Below are 25,630 nucleotides of genomic sequence, written 5' to 3'. Positions count from 1 at the left end.
TCTTTACAACTTTTAATTGTAAGTAATTTTTGACTAGTAGTATCTGTACTTTCACTCAAGTAAGGAAGTTGTGTACTTTGTCCACCTCAGTATGTAGTAGATTGTGTACAAGAGGTTTTCCATCAAATATTTGATCATGCTGAAAATGTAGGGGCCTTAAAAGTGTTTCGTGTATCAAATAAGATATGAACAATAGGTTTTATAAGGTTAAAATGCTCAATCAAAAGCCCTCTGACCTCTGTGAGGGACCTGTATCTGTCTTTCCCAAGACAAATTGAAGCTGTATTGGCCGCAAAAAGAGGCCCTACTACACCATACTAATAATTTATTGTGGTCTAAAACCAGGTGTTTCAGTTTCATTGTCAAACCCCTGAAGATTCTTCAAATATTTGCAGATTTCAACAAATAAATGTTATGTCATTTTGAGGGTCAGATATACCCAACAGTTGTAAACAGACATCATGCAAGGAAAAAAAACACAATGGAGGCATTAAAACTCATTTTAATTTTCATAATTTTAGAAAACAACTGTTAGTTCAATTTTCTGACATATTCTACAATGATAAAAATATAAATCATGGAATTTGAATCTGAAATGAAACAACAAATATTGGTCCGTGGCATGTTTCTTTCGATCATGAATAAAAATATACACTGAATAGACCACTTCTGAGAGTGTAAACAAAGAGCTAAATGTGATAAATCACCCTCAAACTGCAGTCATTCTTTTTAATATTAATGGAAAGATATCCGCTGTACAGTTCACTGAAATCTCCTCATAATAGGATCAAACAGACAATCCAAAATAAATTCTCATAGAACTGAGAAACCTGTCCTAAAACATTAGCAAATGACCCATTAGTTCTGGATCCGTGTCACTAGATAGTACAGCAGGAAGAAGACCACAACCAGGCCGATGGACACGTAACACAGGATTTTTCTGTTATCCCGGCCGGATCGTACCATTGTGGAAAACCTCTTCACGCTTCCAGTCAACAGGCCGGTTGCACTGAGAAAGTTAGAGTCCTGAGTAAACAAGGATGTAAAACATGATGAGCTACACCCATGTGCCAACACTGCAAATACAACATCAACACTGATAACACACACACACCATGCCATCCAAGTAGGAATTCTGTTCCTCAGCCTCTTTGTCAATATCGTATGCCAGCTGTGGACGAGACCAAAGACATTTAAATGCAACAACATGACAGCTTATTTTAAAATCATATACAGTGTTTATATAAAAGCTAACTTACAGACTTGAGTCTAGAGACTTTACTGGCCAGATTGTCTGCCATCAGCTTGTTTTCAGCGTCCAGCATGTCATCCACAGCACCATGTCCTGTCAGTTCAACAAAATTCACTGTTATTAAATCATTTTGACATAAGTTACACCCAATATGACTTTATATCTGACCATTTTCAGATTCAAGTTTACCTGTACTGGCAACAGCAACAATTAATGTTGGTTTTAGACCAGAGAAGCGTCATAAAATTAAAATATTTTGTGTATAGACTAATAAAATAGTCGAAATGAAAATATAACTATATTCAAAGAAAATTGCTGCTACGTGTCACTTACCTCGATTCCACGGATCAGCCATTTTTAAAGAGCTAATAAGCTAACAATCCCCGAAAAACACTCTAAAACACGCCGCACACTCACAAAAACTGTTCGTTTTAACTGTAAATGACGTCTAAAATGAATACCAAGAAATATGAGTTCAGTAAAATTGTTGACAACTGTAAAACAGCGCACAGTTCTCGACGTTCAGCGTTCAGCGTTCACTGTAGCGAAGCAGCCGCGAGAGGATTGTGGGATATGTTTGTCCGCCAGTCATTCATTTTTCTATCATAAGGACTCCGTCTGATTGCATAATCTTCCTAGCCAGCCATCTGCTTGCGTTCGCTCTTTAAACATTTTGTTCGGGTAATTTTTTTTTTTAAAACGACATCGAAATGAAATAAACAGCGCGTGTCACTGTTGTGCTGGTAAGCATCTTTAAAATAATAACCTTGATTATGCTATCATAACGACGAATCGCAAAATGCAAAACAATTGCATGATTAAATCCGATAATATTTGCTTGTCCAACTGCTCGTGTGCGGTTTGTAACGAAGATGCATTAAATTAAATAGCCTATAATAACGTACAGGATATCGATTGAAGACGATGTATTTCCAGATACACAACATAAAGCGGGAAAAAATAGATTTTTAAATATAATTAACTGTGATATTGTTGATGTTTTAACAGAAGTGAGATTTGTGATATTTCAGTGTTTGTGTTGAATGATTATAAACACCACTGTCCTTGGAATCCTCTTAATGTACGATCTTTATATATTTATACAAAACACGCATTACATTGATTTAATATACATTTAAATTAGGAAAACATGCGACGTTTAAGTGTAATTATTCCAATCACAAACCTTTTTAAAATTCATGTAATGTTCCGGTTAAACTCACTTAAATGCTATTGTTAAATATATATTATAAAATAACTATTTAAAATATATATTTGAACAAAATATAATATAATTTGTAGTGAAATGACATTATAGTGATTTTTGTATTGAATTATAAGTTAATGTATAATAGAACCATTTTCACTAGTGTGATCTTTCATGTAATCTCTACACACACACACACACAATAAATAAACAAATATATATAATAATATAAAATAAAAAATAATTTTGTCAAAGCTTAAGTATTTGTATTTATTTGATTTTAATTGATCATATTTTCGAAGTGTATTTCTTTAAATTGATAATAACCAGCATAAATCTATTAAGTGTCAATCTAAGTGAAAAATAAATGTAAAAGTATGAACATGGTTTAAAAATGGCTAGCTGTGGAACAAGCAAGATTCAGTTAGTAAGCGATATGGTTTACAAATAATAAATTTAATATAGAAACCTGATTATTGCACATTTAAAACATATTCAGTGACATTTGTACTATTACATAACTCTCCTTGTTTCATTTATGCATGACTGACAAATTATACATCATGTTAAATGTATTAGAAGCTGAAATTCAAATGGATGAAAATGTGTTTTTTTGAGTGTATGTGAAACCTTTTTTAAATGTATTATTTTTAAAAAATGTGTTAAATAGTCAAACTCTTATTGCCAATGTATATTTAAATTAAAAATGAATTTATATATCTGTTTGATTGTCCCTTTTGTAGTGTGAAGCACCAGTCAGCCACAGATTATCATAATGTTGGCCCGTAAAGGCCTTATGCCTGATGGGTTCCTGTTGACACGACTCGCTGAAGACGCCACACAACCCAGTCGCATCCGGCCAAAGTCACAGAGAGCGCGTTTCATCACCAAGAGCGGCTCGTGTAATGTTGCCCACAAGAATATACGAGAACAGGTGCAGATCAACTCTGGTCCAAGCAAATGTTCAAATATTGTTGTATAACATGTTATTACACAACAGATGAAATGATGACTTTATCGCTTCTCAGGGCCGGTTTCTCCAAGACGTGTTCACCACAATGGTGGACCTGAAATGGCAGCATTCCCTCCTCATCTTCACTTCAGCATTCCTCTGCTCTTGGATGCTCTTTGCCATGGTTTGGTGGCTCTTGGCGTTCGCTCACGGTGATCTGGAGTCTCGAGATCCCAACGATCCCGGGCCTGTGCCGTGCGTCACTTCCATTCACTCCTTCACATCTGCTTTTCTCTTCTCCATTGAGGTTCAGGTAACTGACCCATAGCTGACCTTATCTAGAACAGTATCAGCGGAGCTTAGTGCACCTAAATTGAGGTTAAAAGGGTTAACAAAAACATGTGTCTGTAATATCAGGTCACTATTGGTTTTGGAGGACGAATGGTGACGGAGGAATGTCCGCTGGCCATCATAGTCCTCATCATCCAGAACATTCTAGGCCTGATCATCAACGCCATCATGCTGGGCTGTGTGTTCATGAAGACGGCTCAAGCCAACCGCCGAGCAGAAACCCTCATCTTCTCGCGAAACGCTGTCATTGCCCCGCGCAACGGCAGACCGACGCTTATGTTCCGCGTCGGGGATCTGAGGAAGAGCATGATCATCTCGGCCACCATTCAGCTGCAGGTGACAAACATCTTCTACTCTTTAAAAAATAAAGGTTCTTTATTGGTTTCCATGAAAAACCTTTAACATCTATGAAACATTTCCATTGGACAGAAGGTTCTTTATAGTGGAAAACGGTACTTTAGGTTATTAAAATGAACTTTTAAGAGCACTGAAAAGTTCTTTGGGGAACCCAAAATGGTTCTTCTATGGCATCATTTCTGTCCAGAACTTCTTGAGTTGAATTCCACCTTTTGTCGCTCAGGTGATTCGGCGGACAGTCACAGCGGAGGGGGAGGTGATTCCTGTTTGTCAGCTCGATATCCAGGTGGAAAACCCTCTCAGGAGCAACGGCATATTCCTCGTCTCTCCGCTTATAATCAGTCACACTATTGACAGAGGAAGTCCGCTGTACGAGGTCTCGGCGCAGTCGCTGGCTACCGAAGACCTGGAGATCATTGTCATTTTGGAAGGTGAATGGAGTGCATTTCTCTTTATTGCAATCTTTTTGATTCACAACCTATTGAGGTTACCATTTTGATGAATCATAGAAGCTTATTTATAAAGGAACCCCTATTATAAACTCATTGCCTTGCATTGAATTTGATGAAAAATAAACACAAGCTGGCTGAAGCAAGGACAAAGTTTATTTTTTCATTCAAAACTAGAGAGTATTGATAAAAATATTTGAATATAAATACATTTGGACAGTTTTACCCCATATTTAACCCATTATTTATAAAATAGCTTAAAAAAACACACATTAAATATAGCCACAAATAGATTTTAGTAGTAGTTTTTGATATATGGTATATTATAAAACTTGAAACCTTTACAACCCACCTGAATTAATTATGAAAATACAAGTATAGATATCAAAACACTAGACTGTGCTGAGAAATGTTCAAATGATAGTTAGCCCATTAACTTTGGCTGCCCTGAAATACTAAAGCTAAAATAAAAACTACATAAACTGAAACTAGAAAATGCAGAAAAAACTAAAAGGAGACATAAAAGAGAGGAAACTAACACTAATCTGAAACTACACTAAATTGAAAAGACAAAAAATATTTGAATATAATTAAAAATTGGCAGTTTTACCCATATTTATTAATTTTTTTAAAAGCTTTTTAGCGTATTGCACCATTAGCTTAGCAACATGCTAATGTCAAATCAATTTCAAGGCAGTCGGTAATGTAATGAAAAACTGAATGAAAACATTTTCATAATCAACATTAACTTTGGCAGCCCTAAAATGCTAAAACTAAAATAAAAAACGAAATAAACTGAAACTAGAAAATTCAATTGAGCAATGAAAGAGTGAAAACTAACACGAAATTTAAAAGAAAAACTGAAAATAAAATAAAAACTATAAGGTTGCTGCCTATATAGCTCGCTAGTTTTTGAAACGGAGCCAATGTGTCTGTTCTTCCAGGTGTTGTGGAGACCACCGGCATCACAATGCAGGCCCGCACATCCTACACACCGGAGGAGATCTTGTGGGGTCGGCGTTTCGTCTCCATCATGACGGAGGAGGATGGCCGCTACTCGGTCGATTACTCCAAATTTGGGAACACTGTTCCCGTCCGGATGCCGGCCCTCAGTGCCAAGGAGCTGGACCAGACCAGGGGTGTTCAGGACAGCGGACCCCATGAGGGTAAACCTCAGGGCTGGGGGCTGGTGAGGGCAGGACGGGGCGGGTACAGGAGGGGGGGCGGCAGGGCCTGCGACGACGCGGCAGCCAAGCCGTGGTATGTAACGGCGGAGAAAGAGGACGAGAAGAAGGGTCAGAAGAAAACGGTGAAACTTGAGGAGATAGGCAGAGAGATTGAAGAAGAGACAATAGAGGACATGAGCGATTAGAGAACAATTTGAAGAATTAGTTTTTAGACATGGAAGTAGAACTGATCTAGCAGTTACTGGTGACACTAGTTCAGTTAATAGTCAAGCATATAAATAACAAATAGGTCTCATATAGGTTTTATACTACACATGTTTTGTAAACTGTCAAAACATGGACAACTGAGAATGTCTTGTAGATTTTGTCCTGTACTGCCAGCAATATAATGAATTTTAGGATTGTTTTGACTGAAAAATGTAATAGTCAAGGCATGGAGCCTGGTTAGGGTAGACGCCATACATAGTCTGATGAGAATAAAAAGGGAGGCTGTGGGGCATAGAAGTACAGTAAATACAGTCAATTCAAAACTTCCAGGTTGTGAAAATAAACATTACCAAAGACCTTAATTCACACAGAATGCTTTTTTGTGCTCCACTGTGCTACTATGTAAACATGCGCTGAACTGATGTGTTTGACCGTTGCGTGTACAGCATTTTTAACCGCAAAAACGCATGACGTAGGCCAGTAAAATGGAAAAACGCATTTTGTAAAACTTGAACTACTTTTAACTTCACGCAACTGCACTCAAATGCATCCATCTAGCGCATGTTTACATAGAAAAACAATGGAAAAGCAGCACAGTGAAATACAAAAACGCATTTGTGTGGCTCAAATGGATTGACAGACTCTTGATCTATACTCCACAGCTTTGTTTTCATTCATATCAAATTAAATATGGCATCTACCCTGACTAAAAAATATTGCTGCTGCTGTTGAAGCAAACATGAGGCAGCTGTATATGTTTGTATATTGGGTTTTTATACCATAAACCCTTTTTAAAAAAATATACCAGTTCAGTCCTTTGCCTTTTTGTGTTCTCATCTTGTTTTATGAGATGTGATCGTGTTTACGTGACTTTTTTTGTTTTTACTGTGACTGTAAATGTTGACATATTGTGTGTTTACATTGTGTGGCCTTGTGCAATTGTGTGTGAACTAGAGGACCTGATTGAACACATCATGTTAGTGTCTCCCTAAGCTATTTAAATGACCATTAGAGAATACATTCCGTGTTGTTTTAACTGTTTACAGAACAGCGGGTTAATTTATTTGATGTATTTCATGTAAGTAATAAAGCAATGACGTTTTATATATCTGACTGAAGGAGTTTTCTTTACTTTGTGAAAACGTGCGTGTTATATCACAGGATTAGGGATCAACAGCTGGGCAGAGTTTACTTTTAGAGACTTTGCAGCGATTGTTATTCTGAGGGAAGCTGGTCCATCTGCGTTCAGATGGTGGAGATTTTAAAATCAGCTGTTTCAAATCCACTCAGCAGTCTAGCACTGAATACATATTCCTCTTTTTACTCAGTGTTAAGGTGCATTCACACCATGTTGTTATTACTGTAACGATTCTGAGCTGTAATAATTAATTACAGACCGATCAGTGTATGACATAAAAGTACATTTATTTACAGTAATTACGACATGGCGTGAACGCAGCTATAGGTTGTGAATGAGAATGGCTAGTTGAAGTGGAGCTGTCCGCGGTGCTGAATGGACACTTGAACTGTTGCAGGTTTGAAACTGAACATTTAAGTTGGTAAGGAGTAAGGCAACGCTTGAAAAACCCAAACATCAGTATTTCTTTAAAAATGTTTAGAACGTAGAAAATCAGAAAATCAATAAAAATAAATTTTTAAATTATTATTTTACTCATGTAAAGGTACCACATACAAAGGTCATATATGAAAAGATCAAACATTTTACAGCATTATTAAAAAAAAAAAAAAAAATCAGCCAAAATAAAATAAAATGTATTAAAATAAAAAAGGTATTAGAATACAAATAATTTACAACAAACAGTACTTTGTGGTTTATAAGTGGTTAGTAAAAAACGAGCAATCGCTAAATAATGGTACATAGTAAATATATGGATATCCATAAGAGGTATGGCAACAAAACAAACTTCTGAAGAAGCTCTATTGTGAAATCATGCAGTGATGCAGCAGGACCAGAGGCCGCTGAGCACCGCTAGCAGGTATAAGAACGACGTGCTTGCAGCGGTCACTGGCCCGCTGTTACACAGGTCAGTGTTGCAGCATCTGTAAGTGTATTCTGATATCGACGGGAACTTCTGGGACAGACGAGAGTTTTCACAGTCAGTGTATCGAATGCACCGGCGAATGGTCTTCCCACCTGGAAAATGAGAAATGACTGAATTAGTGAACAGAACAGAACAGAACAGAACAGAACAGAATAGAATAGAATAGAATAGAATAGAATAGAATAGAATAGAATAGAATAGAATAGAATAGAATAGAATAGAATAGAATAGAATAGAATAGAATAGAAAAAAAATAAATAATATAGAATAGAATACACTCTTAAAATTAAAGGTTGCATCTATGGTTTCCTAAAGAACCTTTTACATCCATGAAACCTTTCAGTTGCACAAAAGGTTCTTTATATTGGAAAAAGGTTCTTTTGATTTTTAAAATGTTCTTCAAACTAGAAATAAAATATTATTTTAATAACTGATCATTAAAGCTGTTCTAAATGGTTAGAAATCGATTCCAAGAGTGTAGAATCAAACAGAACATAAGTCCACACTTAAAAATGTATGAACGGCATTGCTTTAGATAACAAAAGATAAAGCAAATGGTATACTAATTATATTAAAACAGCACATTTTTCAAGCAAAATATTGTAACAATAGGAAAGCAAGTTAGAATTTAAATGATTAACCGTTACCTATATATATATATATATACAGTGCTATGCATAAGTTTAGACACCCATGCTAAAGTTGACTAAAAAGAGGAATAAAAAATCATCTTTTGGAAATTGAACTTAATGCCTTAATTAAAAAAATTAGGAAAAATCCAACCTTTAAGGACACCAATTTTCTTTGTGAATGAATAATGTATCGTAAATAAATAAATGTTCTTCCTTAAAATACAGGGTGCATAAGTTTGGACACCCCTATGTTAAATTCCCATAGAGGCAGGCATATTTTTATTTTTAAAGGCCAGTTACTTCATGGATCCAGGATACCATGCATCCTGATAAAGTTCCCTTGGCCTTTGGAATTAAAATAGCCGCACATCATCACATAGCCTTCACCATACCTAGAGATTGGCATGGAGTACTTTCCATAAGATCATCTCTCAATGCAAATCAAACCAGCTATTAGGCTAACTGAAATAAAACCATGCTAATCTCTAGGTATGGTGAAGGGTGTGTGATGATGTGCGGCTATTTTAATTCCAAAGGCCAAGGGAACTTTATCAGGATGCATAGTATCCTGGATCCATGAAGTAACTGGCCTTTAAAAATAAAAATCTGCCTGCCTCTATGGGAATTTAACATAGGGGTGTCCAAACTTATGCACCCTGTATTTTAAGGAAGAACATTTATTTATTTACGATACATTATTCATTCACAAAGAAAATTGGTGTCCTTAAAGGTTGGATTTTTCCTAATTTTTTAAATTAAGGCATTAAGTTCAGTTTCCAAAAGATGATTTTTTATTCCTCTTTTTAGTCAACTTTAGTATGGGTGTCTAAACTTATGCATAGCACTATATATATATATATATATATATATATATATATATATATATATATATATATATATAGCACAAAATTATGTAGCCTTTTGTTTAAAATACTCATTTCATGAAGTGAACCACTAACAATCACCTCAACAATAAATTAATCAAATAATTTACCATTAGGGGATTTTAGACAAGTTGAAGGTTATCCTCCCTTTAAGAGGTTCATTTTCTTTCCCTTTAAGCATCTCAGTATTTTGTATGATTTCATTATTAAGAAATTGAAGGGACTGCTTACACGACTCCGTTTGATACTGTTATCGTCTCCGTGTAAACTACAAAAACGCGAATTTGTGAAAACGGTGACATCATGCCCATAAGTATTACTGTTCAGTCTATAGGCTCATGGTGTTTCTTTACAAAGTGACATCTCCATCTACTGGCCTGGCATGAATAATACAGCGTTTTTAGTCGTATTCGTAGATCTGTCAATTTTTTGTACATTGTTGTCTTGTAAACGTACCCTTGAACTCAAAAACTAAACTTTTTACTGTTAACTTTGAACAATTTATTCAACTTAAGCGACTTAATTTAAGAGAGTTATCTGATCTTATTCAATTTATTTGAAGAAAAACAAAACATTTTGATGGCGTTAAGGAATTTTTTTTAATACTCATAACAAACATTTATTTTTCTTGCAGGATTAACATTTATATACTTTGGAAAACTAAATGTCCCCAACACTTTGGCCAAAGTGTGTCTGAGTCCTGTCTGATAATAAAAAAGGGGAAACAAAACTAGATAGTTGTCTAAATATATAAACCCATGACTTTGAGGAACAAGGTGAAGCAATCAAGAAATTTGCTTTTACCAAGTAACAGAAGGGTTGGCTGAATTATACATATGAAGAACCAATCATATTGTAGAAAAATTATGTAATGAATCATGTCACTTTTGCAATGCTCCTATTCTATACAAATTGTTGCACTCTCTTTGTCGAGGGGATTGTCTGTGATTGATACGAGGTCCTCCTGACCGTGATTAAAGCATAGGCACTGTCTGGAATCTGTCTGGTTACTGCAGGTTAGTGGAACACTGGAGACCTTACTCCCAAGTGATAGTGTTCATAAGGGGCGAGACATCGTTTGACTTAGTTGATGTTGATTAGGAAATGTGCTAGAGGATAAACTGGTCAGTAGACGCTTTGGAAGTCCCAGATGAACTTAAGTCAGGTGTGTAGGGGAATTTCTACCACAATGGGCATTTAATTGACTAATTAAGTAAAATTAAGTAAGTGATTATATTTTAGATTAATTAATTAAGTACAGTTTTAAAAAGTAACTAATTTACTTACCCAACAACACTGCTCAACATCATTTGATTAGAACTTATTGCAAGAGTGATTCAGAAAAGTGAAGTTAATTCTTAGAAAATGTCTAGTTGCATGGATGGAAATTACAATGGACACTTACAAAATGGTTTAAAAGGTTAATAGCATTTGTTAACAGTGAACTGGAACAATTTACATTGCAATGGGAAAAATGTGTTAATTACGTAACACCCCATTGGCCTGATTTTATCTAATGTTGAATCTCAATAAAAAATAAATAAAAAAAAATGTCTATAATGTCACTTGTTTGTAGATTGTTTGATATTTTATAAGTAAAGCAAATATATTTTAAGTGACTTACGTGTACAAGTACATTTTGGATAATAATATAATATAATAAACAAAAAAGAATGTAACAATAATAATTGCATTTAAAATGTCTACACTACACTATAAAATAACTAAAAATAAAAATATAAAGGATATGTACTGCATACTAAAACTTTATCCACCAACCTTTCTCATGAAGATATAAACACGCGTCCTCGTAAGAACACACTTGCTGCACTGAGCAATGAGCCCCAGAGTAATCCTCACACTTGTAGCACTGAAGAGACGAGCCTGCAGAGGAGAATCGCATTCCATAATGCTTAACGCCTGTTTCGAATAAAAAGCATTGAGGTCATGACCAAAGCCACACAAAACCATCCCGAAAATAAGCACCATATGCATTTAACTTACCGAAGCTAAGAGACACACAACAGACCAGCAGAAAAAGTCCAAGAGAGCACTTCATCGTGAAAAGACCTTCCTGACCGAAGAGACTGATAATGAATAACAATAAACTGAAATTAAACAGAACGAAAACTGGTGGAAAAGAAAAGGCAAATCTGCTTTTTTGTGTATTTACTTGTATGGAAGCTCTATGAAAAACATCAGCAGCATCAGAATTGTGTTAAATATCACTTACCCTGCTCAAAAGTATTCAGATGTTGCAAACGTCCAAGCTTGTGCTTTTCACCGAACCAAAAGAATTCCTCGTGCCACCTCTTCCCTGCGCGAGCTCTGGCCCAACCTCACCCTTGCCCTGCATGAATGATGTCATTGATGGAGTTTCTCCTAGATGCCAAGTCAGATTAAACGGACCCGAAAAATTAGACTTTATTTTTAACGGTCATTATTGTTAGAATGTCAGTGGTGTTCCTTAGAAAATGTGTAAAATGAGAAACAAAGCATGGTTTCAATTTCGTCAGTGAGTTTTTCCTGCTAAAAAAGCTAAGATTCAACACATTCAATTGTTTAGATGTCAGAAATTTGTTCATATCTTAATGCATCTCAAAAATATTTTGCATTTCGCTTATCTTATCTTGCACAGCCAGAAAAGGGTTATATCTTGACCTAAAATGGAGCACAATCAGAATTCGCCTGTTCAAAGATAGTGTACAGAATCTTAAAACAAAAGATCTCGATGTTCTGAACTTTAGTTGAATCTAATCGTCTCTCTATCTGTACAGCGTAACCACGAGAATTAAAACCTAATCCTTTCTGCTACGTTTCCCAACGCTGCAGCTGTTGGTAACAATAAGGCCTGTGTCACATTTCCCAGAGCCTTTCTGCAGTCATGGAAGCACTCAATTCAAATGTCATCTCAATGGCGCCCTTATTTTAGTCTGAACCTGAAAAGACACAAAATACAAATGTGAATCTGTATCTGGCGACAGCAGAACAATCGGTGTTAAGCTAATGGATTTGTTGGTATTTAAACAGTGAAGTGGCGCCGTTGGTGTGGCAGCCCACACAAATACTCATGTTGTTGCTTTTTCCTACGTTACTGAAGGGAACAGAAAAGTGTCAGAATGGTAATATCAAGGAGAAGGCGTGATGATTGGCTTTTTCCACAATGCCGGAATGGGACTGTGTTTATAGGACCAAAATCTAGGCACAGATGAACAATGAAGCTGTGGTCAGACAAGCAACAAAGAGCACTTGATCTTTGTTTGGGCTGTGGCGTTCAGTGCAGCATTTTAAACGATGTTTGTGTGTGTGTGTGTCTGGCTAATCCAGCTCAAAAATGGAAAGAGAGTCAATTTCGGCAAGTGCTTTTCCAGATTTTAGTTTTTTTTATCCTGTGAAGTTAATTACACTATATTTTAAATTTGCAAACGAGTTGTTTAAACTGGAAACGTCAAAGCGGACGTTCTTTCACTCTTCCATTTGTCCTGTTGTCGACAGACTCAAGTGTCAGAAACTGAGAGCAGATCTGTAAACTGTAACCAGTGTAGACAGCGTCTGTGATTATAATGGGTTCTGTTTGCTTTTGACACGACGCGACACTCACATACAGAGTAGGCAAATGTCAGCCATCAAACAATGATGTAAAACTATTCGTCAATGTCTTGCTCTGGAGGCAGGCATATGCAAATTCCCTGTGTGACGTCACAGATCTCACAATATCCAAACGAGTCGTTTTTTGGAGCTTGATTAAATAAATGCTTTGTTTATAATGAGGAGAACAATTTAAGCTATGAAACTTGCAGGATGTTTTAATAGTACAAAGACCTATATGTCAAAAGATCAAGGCAAATTTAATTTCTCATGTTATGACTCCTTTAAACCATCTTATCGTATCTTTATCTATGAATAGTGAGACAATTAAAGGTATAGCGGAGGATTTTCCCGAATTTTAGAAAAGAACCGCCCTCTCCACTTTTTGAAAAAATGCACATGCGCAACACTCTACCTGCTCCCGAGAGGGAGCGCCTATTAAACGCATGCACGAGCTAATCATAGCTTACATTAACTTTTACTAGCAGTGATTTTAAATGGATTTCTCCAAATAGCATGCCAAACTTTACCTGTCAAGTAGAAACTTCACGACTGAGGCATCAGTGGGAAGCCCAACCTGTGTTTTGAGCGCACGCCATCGTGTGAATCGTGTGCACGAGCACGTACGACGGCCTTACGTAAACATATCACCAGAATGATTGACACTTAGGAGGACCAATAGTCTTGATGATCCACCCGGAAAAAGAAAATCCTCCGCTATACCTTTAAGAAACCAGTGAAAAAATGACCACGACAATGAAAATAACATAGAAAACTTTATTAAACCATTATTTGTTGAATATAGATTCCATATGCTGTCATTTTAAGTGGGTTTCTATAATACATGTACACATTCTCTAGGTATACATTTCACATGTAGTTCATATTCTTGAGTTTCCAGTGTTATGTTTTCAGAAAGAAGGTGTGTATGATGTATAAATCCAAGCAAATGACATATTTCTCCGCAAAAAGAAACTGAATGAGAATATAGAGCTACTATTCACTTATTTCATTTCGTTAGAAAATAAACTTGAAATCAGAAGTAACTTTGTTCTTTAGGCCTTAAACCTAATGTCTCCCACATAAAAACAGATCATCAATAATTGTTTGAAAAACATTTCATAATATGGACAATGAACATTATTGTGATTACATGACAAGTAAATCAAGAAGTACAAAATTATGAATCTAGACGTAACATTTACATTTGGTAAGCGTAGTATTTGATGAAACAAAATCAGGCTTGACTTTGGCTCATTTGATCAGAATTCACCATTGAAGACGAGCAAACGCTAGCTTTGACACAGCTACGGCGTATAACTCCCAACACAATAAGAGAAGATTCACTCGATGGCATACCTCACTGTGAGGTAACAGTCTAACATTCAAAAGCATTCACATACATGCATAAATGAAACAAAACGTTTAGATTTTTGGCAGCGCACTTATTGATCCTTTACACAATCCTATTGCTACTCCAAATGAGTTCAGATGTGGGTATGCTTTGACATCAACTGCTCACTGGGACGAGAAATGCTAACAAAAATGCTAACTACTTTGAAACATAATAGTTATAAACATAATAATCTTTTGCGTAGCACAGTTTTTAAAATGTACATTCATTAAAACAGAATAAAAAATGGATTTATCAAAATGTTTTCCCTAAAAAACAAGCTTTCTAAAGCTTTAAACATGCTAAATTTTCAGACGTGCAAAATCTAAATCTATTTTAAAATGAAGACAAGCGGTTTTAATTTCTCTAGAAAATTTGATCAATGTAAAACATTGCAGCACACGGAAGGTAGTCAAGTCTTAACTGTGCATGTGGATAGTTAAAGGTTAACGTAACTTTAGAGAACACTGCATTTAACTGCACCATTTCGCACTATAAAGTGAGAGCAATCAATACTATTTAATATAGGTACGTTCACACCATGTCTTAATTACCTATTACGAGATTTCAACTTGTAAAAAGCGTTCACGTCCTCGTAAAGCTCGTAATTACAACTTGTAAGCTGGGAACTCCTACTTGTACCATGTGACCACTGTACTTTAGACATGGCGTGAATGCAGCATATTATACTGCATGTATTTTTTTTGAGATTGATAGATGGAGATATACCACAGATTACAATATTTTCTTAATGGATAATAATGACGCTTTAACAGTTATATGAATAAAACTGACATGATAACTCATGTTTAATTTTAACTACAACATTGCAAATATGACTTTAAAAGCCTTATTTTTAATAATAGATCTCAACTGATCACTCTTTTTTTTTGACCTTGAGAAATTACATTTAAAAATAGTTATGAATGAAAAATATGGAAATTTCTAGAACTAAATAAAAAGGGCAAATCCATAGGCATTTTATAAAACATGCTTGATCACATTGGAAACCTCTAAATTCCAGAGTTTTGCTTAAGTTTTAAACTTGCTTGTATTTAAGAACATACAATTTAATTGTAAAATATATATTGCACAGGTATAATCGATGGAATTTAGTGGCAAGGCAAGGTATGGCAAAAATAACTAATTAAAAGTCAGTGAAAGAAATATATGCTGCTGACCATAAGACATGCACACTGGTAAATTACATGAATGCACATAATAACAATCAAAAATACAAAAGATTTGTTCTTGTATGACATTAAATCAAAAAGAGATTGCCAAAGGTAAATTGTTGTACAGTGTCGCCTACTAGTGGTGACGTCATGCACAAGCATTTAAATCAGATGGAAAGTATGAAGACAGAGTGATCATATTTGGGGCTATTATTACTGAAATATTCATCATTTTAAATTTTCAGTAAACATTTGACTATTTAGGCTGCCTATATGCAGCATTAAAAAGTAAACATATTATATATTTGTTGCTTTGATACAGCATCAGAGAAAAATCGAGTAAAACCGAAATGAAAATTTAACTATATTATAATTTGAACTGGCTTGTAAGGAGACCTGAAGTGGCTGTCTGTAACTGTACATAAAACATGTACCAGAAATCAAACACCAGCACGTGACATTTTTTTCTATTGGTAAGGAATTCAAACCTTGCATATTTAGGCTATATACTTTAAATCAGATTGGGTGTAAACTGCACATTACAGGTGCCTGATTGCATAAAGTATTATGGCACATCAACATGTTTTCAAACCATTTTTACATGTAATCTTAAGAGTAATGGTTAACTTAAAGCAGGGCTCCTCAAAACTGTCCAGCAGACTTCAGCTCCTGTAATCTTCTAGTAAATCTGAAGACTTTGATAAGCTTGTTCAAGTGTGTTTGATTACGGCTGGAACTAAACTCTGCAGGACAGTGGCCCTCCAGGACCGGATTTTGAGGAACCCTAATTTAGAGTATCTTAAAAAAAAAAAAAAAGATACAAAAATGTTAGGAATATACTGCATGGCAAAATAGTGGCTATTTCCATTCCAATTAGCGATAACCAGCATAAAGAACATGCTAAAAAATTAAGCACTTTTTGTTAGATAATTTCCATACACACAAGTCTACATACAAATACAGAATGATTGCTTGAATTATATTGCAGACAGAATAATAAAACAGTTTTTCCAGAAAGATTTCAGCTAAATCAGCTTTTGCAAGAAGGTGACATTTTCAGAGATTACAAAAGACTGTAAGGAGGCTTCACTCACCAACGCCTGATGAAATGGTGCTCAGTCGAACATTCACTTAACGGCAACAATCCTCACGACTAGAAAATAGTTTCTCTTTGGGACAAAAACACATATCAACACATCACAACCATTTACATGAACATTTTAAAGTGTTTCATGTGCCTGCGACCTGCAAAGGCATTCATACCGACTCTTAGAGAAGACGCTGATCTAGGCCATTAGCAGCAGGGCCAGTGTCAAACTACTTGGCCAATCACATTATAGTCCCGATCAGCCCTTTTCCAATGAGATGGCTTTTTTGGAATCATGTTGGCTGAGGAATTGGCTCTGATCAGTCAAATATCTGGATAATACTCTGCATTTATATCCATATTGTGCAACACAGACTTTTGTTCGGCAGTGGACATTCTGCTCAGCACCTCTGCTGAGAGCGAATAGCTGTTCCCAGATTTCTCTTCAAACCAGCTGTCCAATGCTCGCTTTCCATCAAAGCTACCGATAGGCGGTCCGTTAATGGCCAAGGTGAGCAGATCATTGATCTGATCCAGAGTCAGTCTGGAACGGCTATTTCGGCGCACTTTTTGCAATGAACCTCTTCCTTTATCGCAGCAGGTTGTTGACGTTGGCAAGACCCTGACAACCTGCAGGATGTGATTGAGAAGAGGAAAACGTTGCTTGTATCTGAAGATGTGGCTGACTACTTCTTTGAAACCATTCACACTACAATAATCAGCTTTTAGATCCCTCCATTCAACCACAAGACTTCCTCTGGCATCTATTCTTTCTCGAGACAGTTCGCGTCCGGATGATGGAAGAGTCTCCAGGTGGTCAAAAATTACAAGGATCTCCTCCTCTCCATATGCGCCAAGAACATCCCTGTTAAGAGGCCACGAGGCCAGGTCAAGCACCTGACAAGCCTGGACCACTGTGCGACTGCGTGGATCAAAACGTTGGGCCAGGGTGCCTTGACTTCGCTGACAGATCTTCTCTCGAATGGACTGAAACTTGGACTCTGCAACCCGCAAGTTCTTGAGGTCCACACCATTGAAACTCTCTCGAAAGTTTTCTTCAAACTCCTGTAGGTACTCCCCTGGGGAATCCACCAATTGACCAATCTCATGAATGGCATCCTCAATTTTTGCGTCCACCTGTGACGCCAACAAATAGTCCCCCTGAAAGATGAAAGCAAGTCGTGAAAAGACAGCAATGATGTCCAACAGAAAATAGATCAGCTTCATGGACTGATAGTCCAACAGGAACTGTAGAAGAGACAGAGCGATGGCAGCAGCATCACCTCTCTGGGTTTGGCTGCTTATGCTCTTCAAGTGAGCAACCACCTCCAGATAGTCCTTAATTAGGGCATTGAGAACATTAGGTTCCCCTATGATCCAACGAACAGCCCTTATATCCCCAAGAAATTCGGCTTCCTCGGACAGAGTTGGTGCTGTTGACCTTAGCTCAGCCATCATACGTGGAGAATACCGGTAGAAACTAAGCAGTTGCTTCAAATTGTTCTCCAAATCCTCCAAGCAAGACAGTTCCTTACCACTGATGGCATCCAGAACCTCTAAATGGGGGCGATGGATCATCACAGGCAGACACAACAACCAAGGGATTGTCTTTTGTATGGCTATGTAAAGATTTGCCCTCAGACTAGAGGAGATGTTTGAGCCATCTATTCCCAAGCCAACAACCAGCATGTCCTGGAGTCTTAGCCCAAGGACACCAAAGGCACGATCCACGGCCTGAAGGTAGCCTTCCACGTTGCCTCCGCAAAGCCTTTGTAGGGAGAGGAACTCGGTGGCAGGAAGACCATCAGTGGTGGTGAACTGGACGTAAACGGCAACAGTGTCAGCCAGGAGATCGTCATGCTGTCCATCCATGATGATGCTTAAAAAGGGCGAAAGGCGAATCTTCTCAGCCAGATCCTCTTTGAATGCTCGAGCGATGTGTTGGATGAGAATCTGACAGTCATTTTCATTCATGTACTGATCCACCACTTTGAGGTCGCACTTCTTGAGGAGCTCTGCCAAGGGTCGCAGATCGGAAAATGACCGTCCTTCCAAAGCCAGATGGTAGGCAGCGTTGAAGAGTGTTATCATATTACGACACATCTCCTCAGTTTTCTCTGGGTGCATGCGAAGTTTGTAAAGCTGCAAACACTTCTTGTGCAGATTGCTCTGGCTGTGCAGTTTAATGGTGTGGATCTTGAATTGCTTGGAGCCGATTATAAAAGCAGAGGTACGGGAGGACTGGACGGTGTATTGTCTGCACACGTGGCACCACATCTCATTCAGTGTGGGTGAATAACGGAGAAACCAGAACTTCTTCAGCCACTCCTGTTTGAAGCGGCGAATCCGACGACCTGAGCCCACCGAGAGTTTTGAAGACTCATCCGCAGCCACCATGAGGTCAGCAGAAATGGATTCATCAGCAGAATCAACATCCTGGTCATCCTCTTCAAGCGCCGCTGGGATTGGCGTCATGGAGTCTACAACAGATGAGCAAACAGAGCATAACATTAAACTGAACACAAATATAACGCAGAATTAAAATTCAAGAAACAGTTCTTTACTGATTAGATTTGGAGTGAATGAAGGTTTCAGAGTTTCCATACCTATTATAAGCACACCTTCTCAATATAGCTCACATTTATCTCAAGTTCTACATCAACCAATACAGTAAAAACTATTTTTTTTTTTATTATTTCAAATAATTTTTGTTTCTGAAAAACAACAAACCAAACACAAGCAGAGAATTCAACTTTAGTGGCAGGTTTCAAAAAGTAAATAAAATAATTTTATTAAAACTTTTAATTAGGAGTGCACTTCCATCCAACATCCATTTGTTCCAACATTTGAACAAATACGGCAATCACACAATCAATGGCAAAAAGGCAAAAAGGCAAAAAACAACAAAAGAACTCAAACTTTAGTTGATGGATTAAGAGACAAAATGTTCTATATATAGCCATATATTTTAAAAAACATCAATATTAAAATGTATTGCAGAAAGGCTCTTATCCATGGTAGCGTTTCATCCCAGCTGCAAACCTACCTCTGAGGTCCTCACTAGGAAGGGGCTCAGATGGTGGTACAGGCTTAATTTCAACATGCCCCTGTCCTCTGAGACGGAGCAGTTCAGCCTCCAGCTCACGGATTCGTCGTTTTAGCTTCACACAGTTCGGGCAGAAAGATGTCGATGGTCCTTCGCCGGTTAGGGTCGCATCTTCTTCCGTGTCTTCCATTTTAATACATTTCGCATCAAAGCCACTGTCGTGGTGATCCATGGAAGCCAATCCAGAGGCAAAGACTGACACTTTACACTCACCGTCAGGCTGGCTGAAAACCTGGCAGACATTTGTTCTTGCTCTTTGAAAAGACAAGGTGCTGTTCAGGGGGTTGTTCTGACTTTGATTCGCCTCCAGAGATGCTTCCAGAACATCTTTGAAAATGAGGTCAATCTTCTTTTTCTTGGCCTGGGGCTGGTTTTCTGCCTCATCACTTCCATGCTTACTTAGGGTCCTTCTACCGTGCATTGCAGATCTCAACACTGGACCTTTGGGCTCATCGTGCTCTTCTAATTTCACTCCTGCAATACAATACCACAATGGTTGATAAGGGAAATGAACACTATCAGCATATTAAAAAAAACTAAATAAAATAAAAACTGTGTGGTAAAATATAAAACTGGAAAAAAGTATGATGGCTAAACCAGGATGACTAAAAAGATTTTTGTATGTAAATATAATCCCATTTCACTTACCTGTTAAACCATTGCAGGCCCGGAACATCTCGTCTGGGTACTTTTTTTGTTGATCAAAAATGTTCAATATGAAATAAGTTATATTTTGGTCTGTTCCTCACACAAATCTATCAGAAGACTTGAAATATAGAGCATATTTACGATATTTTTATGATGCCTTTGGATCCCTTTTGAAGCTTGAAACCTCCATCCCACATTAATTGTTATTGAAAAGTAAAGCACGACCAGTAGAATTCTTTCTCTTTTTTGTATTTCAGAAAAGAATGTCATAAAGGAACAACATAAGAATGTGTATGTAGTACACATTTTTGGCTGAACTACAGTTTACATTTTTGTGAAATCTTGTGAGTTTTCAGTCTTGTCACCTAACAACACACGTTTTATATTGAAAGAACCAAGTATTTTTTTATTTAACCTGCATTCAGCTCTGCACTATATTAGCAGCCTCTTAAAAAGCATTTGGAGATTCCTTAACCTCTGACCTAATTCAAAATCCTTACTTTTTTCTCAAGCACCAGCAAGCGGTGTCTCACCTGTGTCTAGATTGCGGTCAATGCTGTCCCGAGACACACTCTGCAGTCGCCTCATGTACTCGCTGCTGTACCACACACGAAGTTTCTCGCCAACCGTCAGTCTCTGACACACTCGGAAGTAGATTTGATTGCCATGTTGAAATGCACTCAAGTTCTTTTCACTCTCTTCCGAAGAAATCTGAATAAACCTGGACGAATAAAAAAAATGAGCAATGAGAACAATCATATGAATACAAACAAAGTGATTAAAAGAGCAGCATTTTGAACACTTGGTTACTACAATAGAAAAATTTTCTTAGAAATCAAAAAGAAAAGAGGATTTAAAGTGGCATAATATTACCTCATCCAGTTAGCTGTAGTTTCATCACTCCCATCAATGAATTTATATTTGTTGTCCTTATCAACAATCTGTAATAAATACATTTGTCATTAAAATAGTTTTTACCTGCATTAAAAATTAATACAAATACATACAACTATGCTAATTGGTGATTAAACATACAACATAACCTACCATCCAAGAGTATGGCCCTGAAGGTTTATCCGAGGTCATTATTTGGCCTTGATAAGGGCCAAACAGCACCCCCTTTGGTATATTTTCATCCATGCAGCAGACATCCACCTTATCACCATCTCGGCGGACTTCGATGCCTGAGGGTACGGTGAGAGCTGCCCGATTGGGCACCCCTGATGCCACAGGTGTGTCCGGCACAAAGACAGGCGGCCCATGGGTAGGGCACTCCTCCAAGAAATACTTCTTGCACTCTTCACAGACTGTATAATGAGCAATGTAAAAACAGCATAATTATATAAAATTCTCATCTGATATCAAATTTCCAAAGACCTACACAATACTTTAGTTTAAAGGAATAGTTCACTAAAAAATGAAAATTATCCCAGAATTTACCCCCCCCTCAAGCCATCCTAGGTGTATGTGACTTTCTTCTTTCAGCCAAACACAATCAGAGTTATTTTAAATAATATCCTGGCTCTTCTCAGCTTTATAATGGCATTGAATAGTGCCCGAGTTTTGAAGCCCAAAAAGTGCATCCACTCCAGTGGGTTGATAAATGGCAATAAAACATGGATATTTTTCTTACAAAAAACAATCGTTTGGGCTTCAAAAAGCTCTATTCAATGCCATCACAAAGCTGGGAAGAGCCATAATATTATTTAAAGTGCCCTTATTATGGATTTTTGAAAATAACCTTTCATGTAGTGTGTAACATGGCTCTAAGTGAATGAAAACATCATGCAAAGTTTTAAATCTGAAAGTGCACCGTATATAAGTAAGAGTCATCTCTGAGTCAATGAAATGAATTTTCAAACGAGCCATAAGCCGTTTCGTTGTGATGTCAAGACGAAACATTAGCATATTGCCCGCCCACTTATTGCGCACACAGACACCAGGGAAAACTTGAACCTCAAACAAACAGCTGATTCCTGTAGATATTGGATAGCGTCATGTCTAACTCACGTTATTACTGTCTTACTGAAATACTTCTGCTAATCAGTTGTGGGCCACTATTACCTAAAACTGTGTCCATTAATGCAGACTGTCTGTCGTTTGAGTAAAGATTAAGCATGGAGCAAGATTTGTTTTACCAACGTTTATGTTACATCAGTCATTCACACTAGACCCCGGCTAATGTATGCACTGTTATTGATAGTCTCCACATGTTCACCGCAATAAATGTAAAAAATACTGGGTAAATAAATAAGTACAAGTAAAATAATCGGTTTGTTGATGGACATGCACTTGTGATGGTGAGGAATTACAGTTGCAACATCTCATAATGTACCTCAAACTGAGTAGTGTATCACTGAGAAACGTCCTGCTCGAGTCGTCCTTGCGATGAAGGTTCGGGTTGAATAACTAGTTCTTCCAATGTTTCATTATCGCACTTGCACTCGGATTGATATGGTAAATTCGACAACATTGTTTGTTACTGTGTTTAGTTCACGGTGTAGGAAGCCTCAGGACAGCTGATGTTGATATGCCAATGGGCATTTTTGTTTTCGACACGCGCTGTACACGGTAGACCAATCACAACAGACTGAGTTGCCTGGCCAATCAGAGCAGAGTAGCTCACGGAAAGGAGGGATTTAGAAAGATTGATTCATCTGACGAGTCGTTTGAGAATCATTGAAAATGTGGTGATGTATATTATGATAAAATTAAACAGTTTTTTTACCTTTGATGCATGTAAACCTGTTGTAGGAGACTCCAAAACAAAATTAGGAAACTTTAAAATAGCATAATAGGAGCACTTTAATACAACTCCGATTGTGTTTGGCTGAAAGAAGACAGACATACACCTAGGAAGGCTTAAGGGTGAGTAAATGATGGGTAAATATTAATTACAGTAAATTATACTTACAATAAAAATTGGTACAGTGCTCATGGTCAACTTTTAGTTTTTTGTTTGGCTCTTCAGTTGACTTCTCATTTGAGGCACTAGGGTAAATGGGTAGAAAAATGGCTTATTACTACAGATTTTCTACTTTTATGCACAGGAATTGCTCTTTAAAAGTTTTCTTTTGTTCACAATTTGTAAGACTGACCTGGTGCTGCATTCGACCTCTGCCTCCATGGGAGAATGGTCTGGAACAGCACAGGAATCTGCCATCTGGGCAGGAAGGAGAAACTCCTGTGTGCCCCGTTTCACTTTGACATGTTCTTCTGTTCTGAAATTCATCAGTTAAACGTTTAACTCACATTTTTATGCTGATAATATAATTTGTAATATTTTTTATATAAATGTAATAATGTATTTAAAAATAATACATTTTTACTAGCCACTAATCTCAAACTTTGCCAATTGTATATAATTTGTAATCTAAAATCCTGATACTGTGGAAGTAAAAAAAAAAAAAAAAAAAGTTTATGCCAATGTTATTACCCAATTACAGTTGGGCACCGTGACGTCCTGTTGGATTTACCTTGTCATCTCATTTGCATTTGTTGGTTATACATGTTAACTTTAAGTTGCTTTCATGAAAACATGCATAACGCGATAACCACAACGCACGCTTGAGTAAACTCTCCTGCTGACGTTTCCTTTCCTAAATGTACTTCCAAAATATTTCAGTCAGAGAGCAGCGCTCTGATTGGCCAAACCGGCCATCACTCATAAACTACAAGAGCTGCGTGAGAGAGACGAGTGCAGGAAAACAAATAGGGCAACAATACTCTCTTTAAAGACAAAACTGCTGCAAAGTTGTGTTCTTCTAAACATTGTGAGGTAAACGTTGCACACACGATCAAGCGCGAGAGATGACAATGACGGTACGCAACGCTTCTGCACGCTCGGTCTCCTTTTAGCGACTGGCAATTTGCCTAACGCTTTCGGAAGCCATTTTCATTGGCCACATTGGCTAGTGAGTGTAACTCACCGTCTAGAGAATATACGCAGTGCGTCGTGGGGTCTTTGGTGGTCTTCTTCAGCCGTGGCGCGTCTCGTCTTTGGCCGCTAAGAGAAACGCGGCGGTGACGCAACAGCACGGGGGGATTTCACTAGTCCCGGGCGATGCAAAGTTTATCATCTCCAAATGTTTGTACCACAGTCAGCTGCTTCTCTCTGCTATGACCACCATCTTTTTATTACAGGAAATGACATGGAAAACGGAAGAAAGCTGCGTTTGTGCAGACCGGGCACAAAATTTCAGGAAAGGGAAAGTTAGATTGTGCGTGAAGTTGCATGAGGCAGCGGTTCACGCGCGTTTCATGTGCGTTCGTTTTCTGAACGCGCCTCCCGAAACAATGCGCAACGGTTGCGCGCCAAGTTTTCACCTTTTTAATTTTTTTTTTTTTAAAACTTTCCCTTTTTATTTGAATTATTCAACGTACAGGTCTCTGCAATTCAATCAGTTTAAAATGGCAAAAATAAATTGAATGTTACAATTGGAGAAACTACCCATCTGTATTTTACTACTGAAATTGCTGCTGTTTTGGTTCATATGAGGTCTCAGCAATGAAGTGGAAGAACTGGAGCAATTTTCATACAATATTCAACTGGTTAGTCTAGTATTTAATTTGCCATGAATTGCTTCAGGAATATCCTTCAGGACTGTAGAGCACTTAAGTGCTCTTAAGCAGGACTTAAGTTTTTACTTTTAGAAGTAAATGTCTTCAATTACTACAAACTGTGAAGTTGGTGTTTTAAAACGAAACGGGTTGCTTTATATAACAATTGTGCATTTGGAGGACATCCTTGTGGTAGTTGTATACCTTAAAGCACTAGTTCACCCAAAAATGAAAATTCTGTCATTAATTACTCACCCACATGTCGTTCCAAACCCGTAAGACTTTCGTTCATCTTCAGAACAAAAATGATCTTTTTGATCAAAATCTGAGAGCTTTCTGTCCCTCCATTGACATCCATGCAACTACCACTTTGAAGCTTAAAAAAAGTTCATAAAGAGATACTTAAACTAATCCATATGAATCGAGCGGTTTAGTCCTAGAGACACGATTGCTTTATATGATGAACAGATTGAATTTAGGCTTTTATTCACATATAAACATGTAAACGGAATCTCAAGCATGTTCGCTTGAC

At 37.3% G+C, this 25,630-nt stretch overlaps 4 protein-coding genes across 12 annotated transcripts; 1 reads left to right on the top strand and 3 right to left on the bottom strand.

Moving 5' to 3' along the window:
• Nucleotides 1-486: 486 nt before the first annotated feature.
• On the bottom strand, nt 487-1,871 carry bet1l (Bet1 golgi vesicular membrane trafficking protein-like). The gene is made up of 4 exons (XM_079859746.1): nt 1,586-1,871; nt 1,260-1,345; nt 1,115-1,171; nt 487-1,026 (listed from the first exon to the last, which is right to left on the bottom strand). Exons 1-4 carry the CDS (start codon nt 1,605-1,607, stop codon nt 859-861), a joined length of 333 nt encoding a protein of 110 aa, XP_079715872.1. The 5' UTR covers nt 1,608-1,871; the 3' UTR covers nt 487-858.
• Nucleotides 1,872-1,922: 51 nt separating this feature from the next.
• Nucleotides 1,923-7,073, top strand: kcnj11l (potassium inwardly rectifying channel subfamily J member 11, like). Its single transcript, XM_079859745.1, has 6 exons — nt 1,923-1,995; nt 3,203-3,393; nt 3,488-3,724; nt 3,829-4,098; nt 4,343-4,550; nt 5,513-7,073. The coding sequence occupies exons 2-6, from the start codon at nt 3,235-3,237 to the stop codon at nt 5,938-5,940; spliced, it is 1,302 nt and encodes a 433-aa protein (XP_079715871.1). The 5' UTR covers nt 1,923-1,995; nt 3,203-3,234; the 3' UTR covers nt 5,941-7,073.
• Nucleotides 7,074-7,367: 294 nt separating this feature from the next.
• Nucleotides 7,368-11,874, bottom strand: cd59b (CD59 molecule (CD59 blood group) b). Of its 6 annotated transcripts, none has more exons than XM_079858694.1 (4): nt 11,775-11,874; nt 11,546-11,628; nt 11,321-11,425; nt 7,368-8,117 (listed from the first exon to the last, which is right to left on the bottom strand). In XM_079858694.1, the coding sequence occupies exons 2-4, from the start codon at nt 11,598-11,600 to the stop codon at nt 7,912-7,914; spliced, it is 366 nt and encodes a 121-aa protein (XP_079714820.1). In that variant the 5' UTR covers nt 11,601-11,628; nt 11,775-11,874; the 3' UTR covers nt 7,368-7,911. The 6 variants fall into 6 exon arrangements, with proteins under 6 accessions (XP_079714820.1, XP_079714816.1, XP_079714815.1 ...); XM_079858690.1 differs by having other exon boundaries at nt 7,441-8,117; nt 11,321-11,461; nt 11,546-11,615; nt 11,775-11,866; XM_079858689.1 differs by having other exon boundaries at nt 7,442-8,117; nt 11,321-11,461; nt 11,775-11,870.
• Nucleotides 11,875-13,899: 2,025 nt separating this feature from the next.
• prdm11 (PR domain containing 11) lies at nt 13,900-24,846 on the bottom strand. 4 transcript variants are annotated; one of them, XM_079859526.1, is made up of 8 exons: nt 24,468-24,846; nt 23,637-23,759; nt 23,453-23,529; nt 21,586-21,845; nt 21,412-21,479; nt 21,072-21,259; nt 19,831-20,364; nt 13,900-19,264 (listed from the first exon to the last, which is right to left on the bottom strand). In XM_079859526.1, the coding sequence occupies exons 2-8, from the start codon at nt 23,699-23,701 to the stop codon at nt 17,109-17,111; spliced, it is 3,348 nt and encodes a 1,115-aa protein (XP_079715652.1). In that variant the 5' UTR covers nt 23,702-23,759; nt 24,468-24,846; the 3' UTR covers nt 13,900-17,108. The 4 variants fall into 4 exon arrangements, with proteins under 4 accessions (XP_079715652.1, XP_079715653.1, XP_079715654.1 ...); XM_079859527.1 differs by having other exon boundaries at nt 23,637-23,754; XM_079859528.1 differs by lacking the exon at nt 24,468-24,846 and adding an exon at nt 23,975-24,437.
• Between the last annotated feature and the right edge of the window lie 784 nt (nt 24,847-25,630).

This window comes from Squalius cephalus, assembly GCF_949319135.1.
Source record: "Squalius cephalus genome assembly, chromosome: 23".
Lineage (NCBI taxonomy): Eukaryota > Metazoa > Chordata > Actinopteri > Cypriniformes > Leuciscidae > Squalius > Squalius cephalus.
Note: the sequence above shows the minus strand (reverse complement) of the source record. Positions and strands in the feature narration are given on the sequence as shown.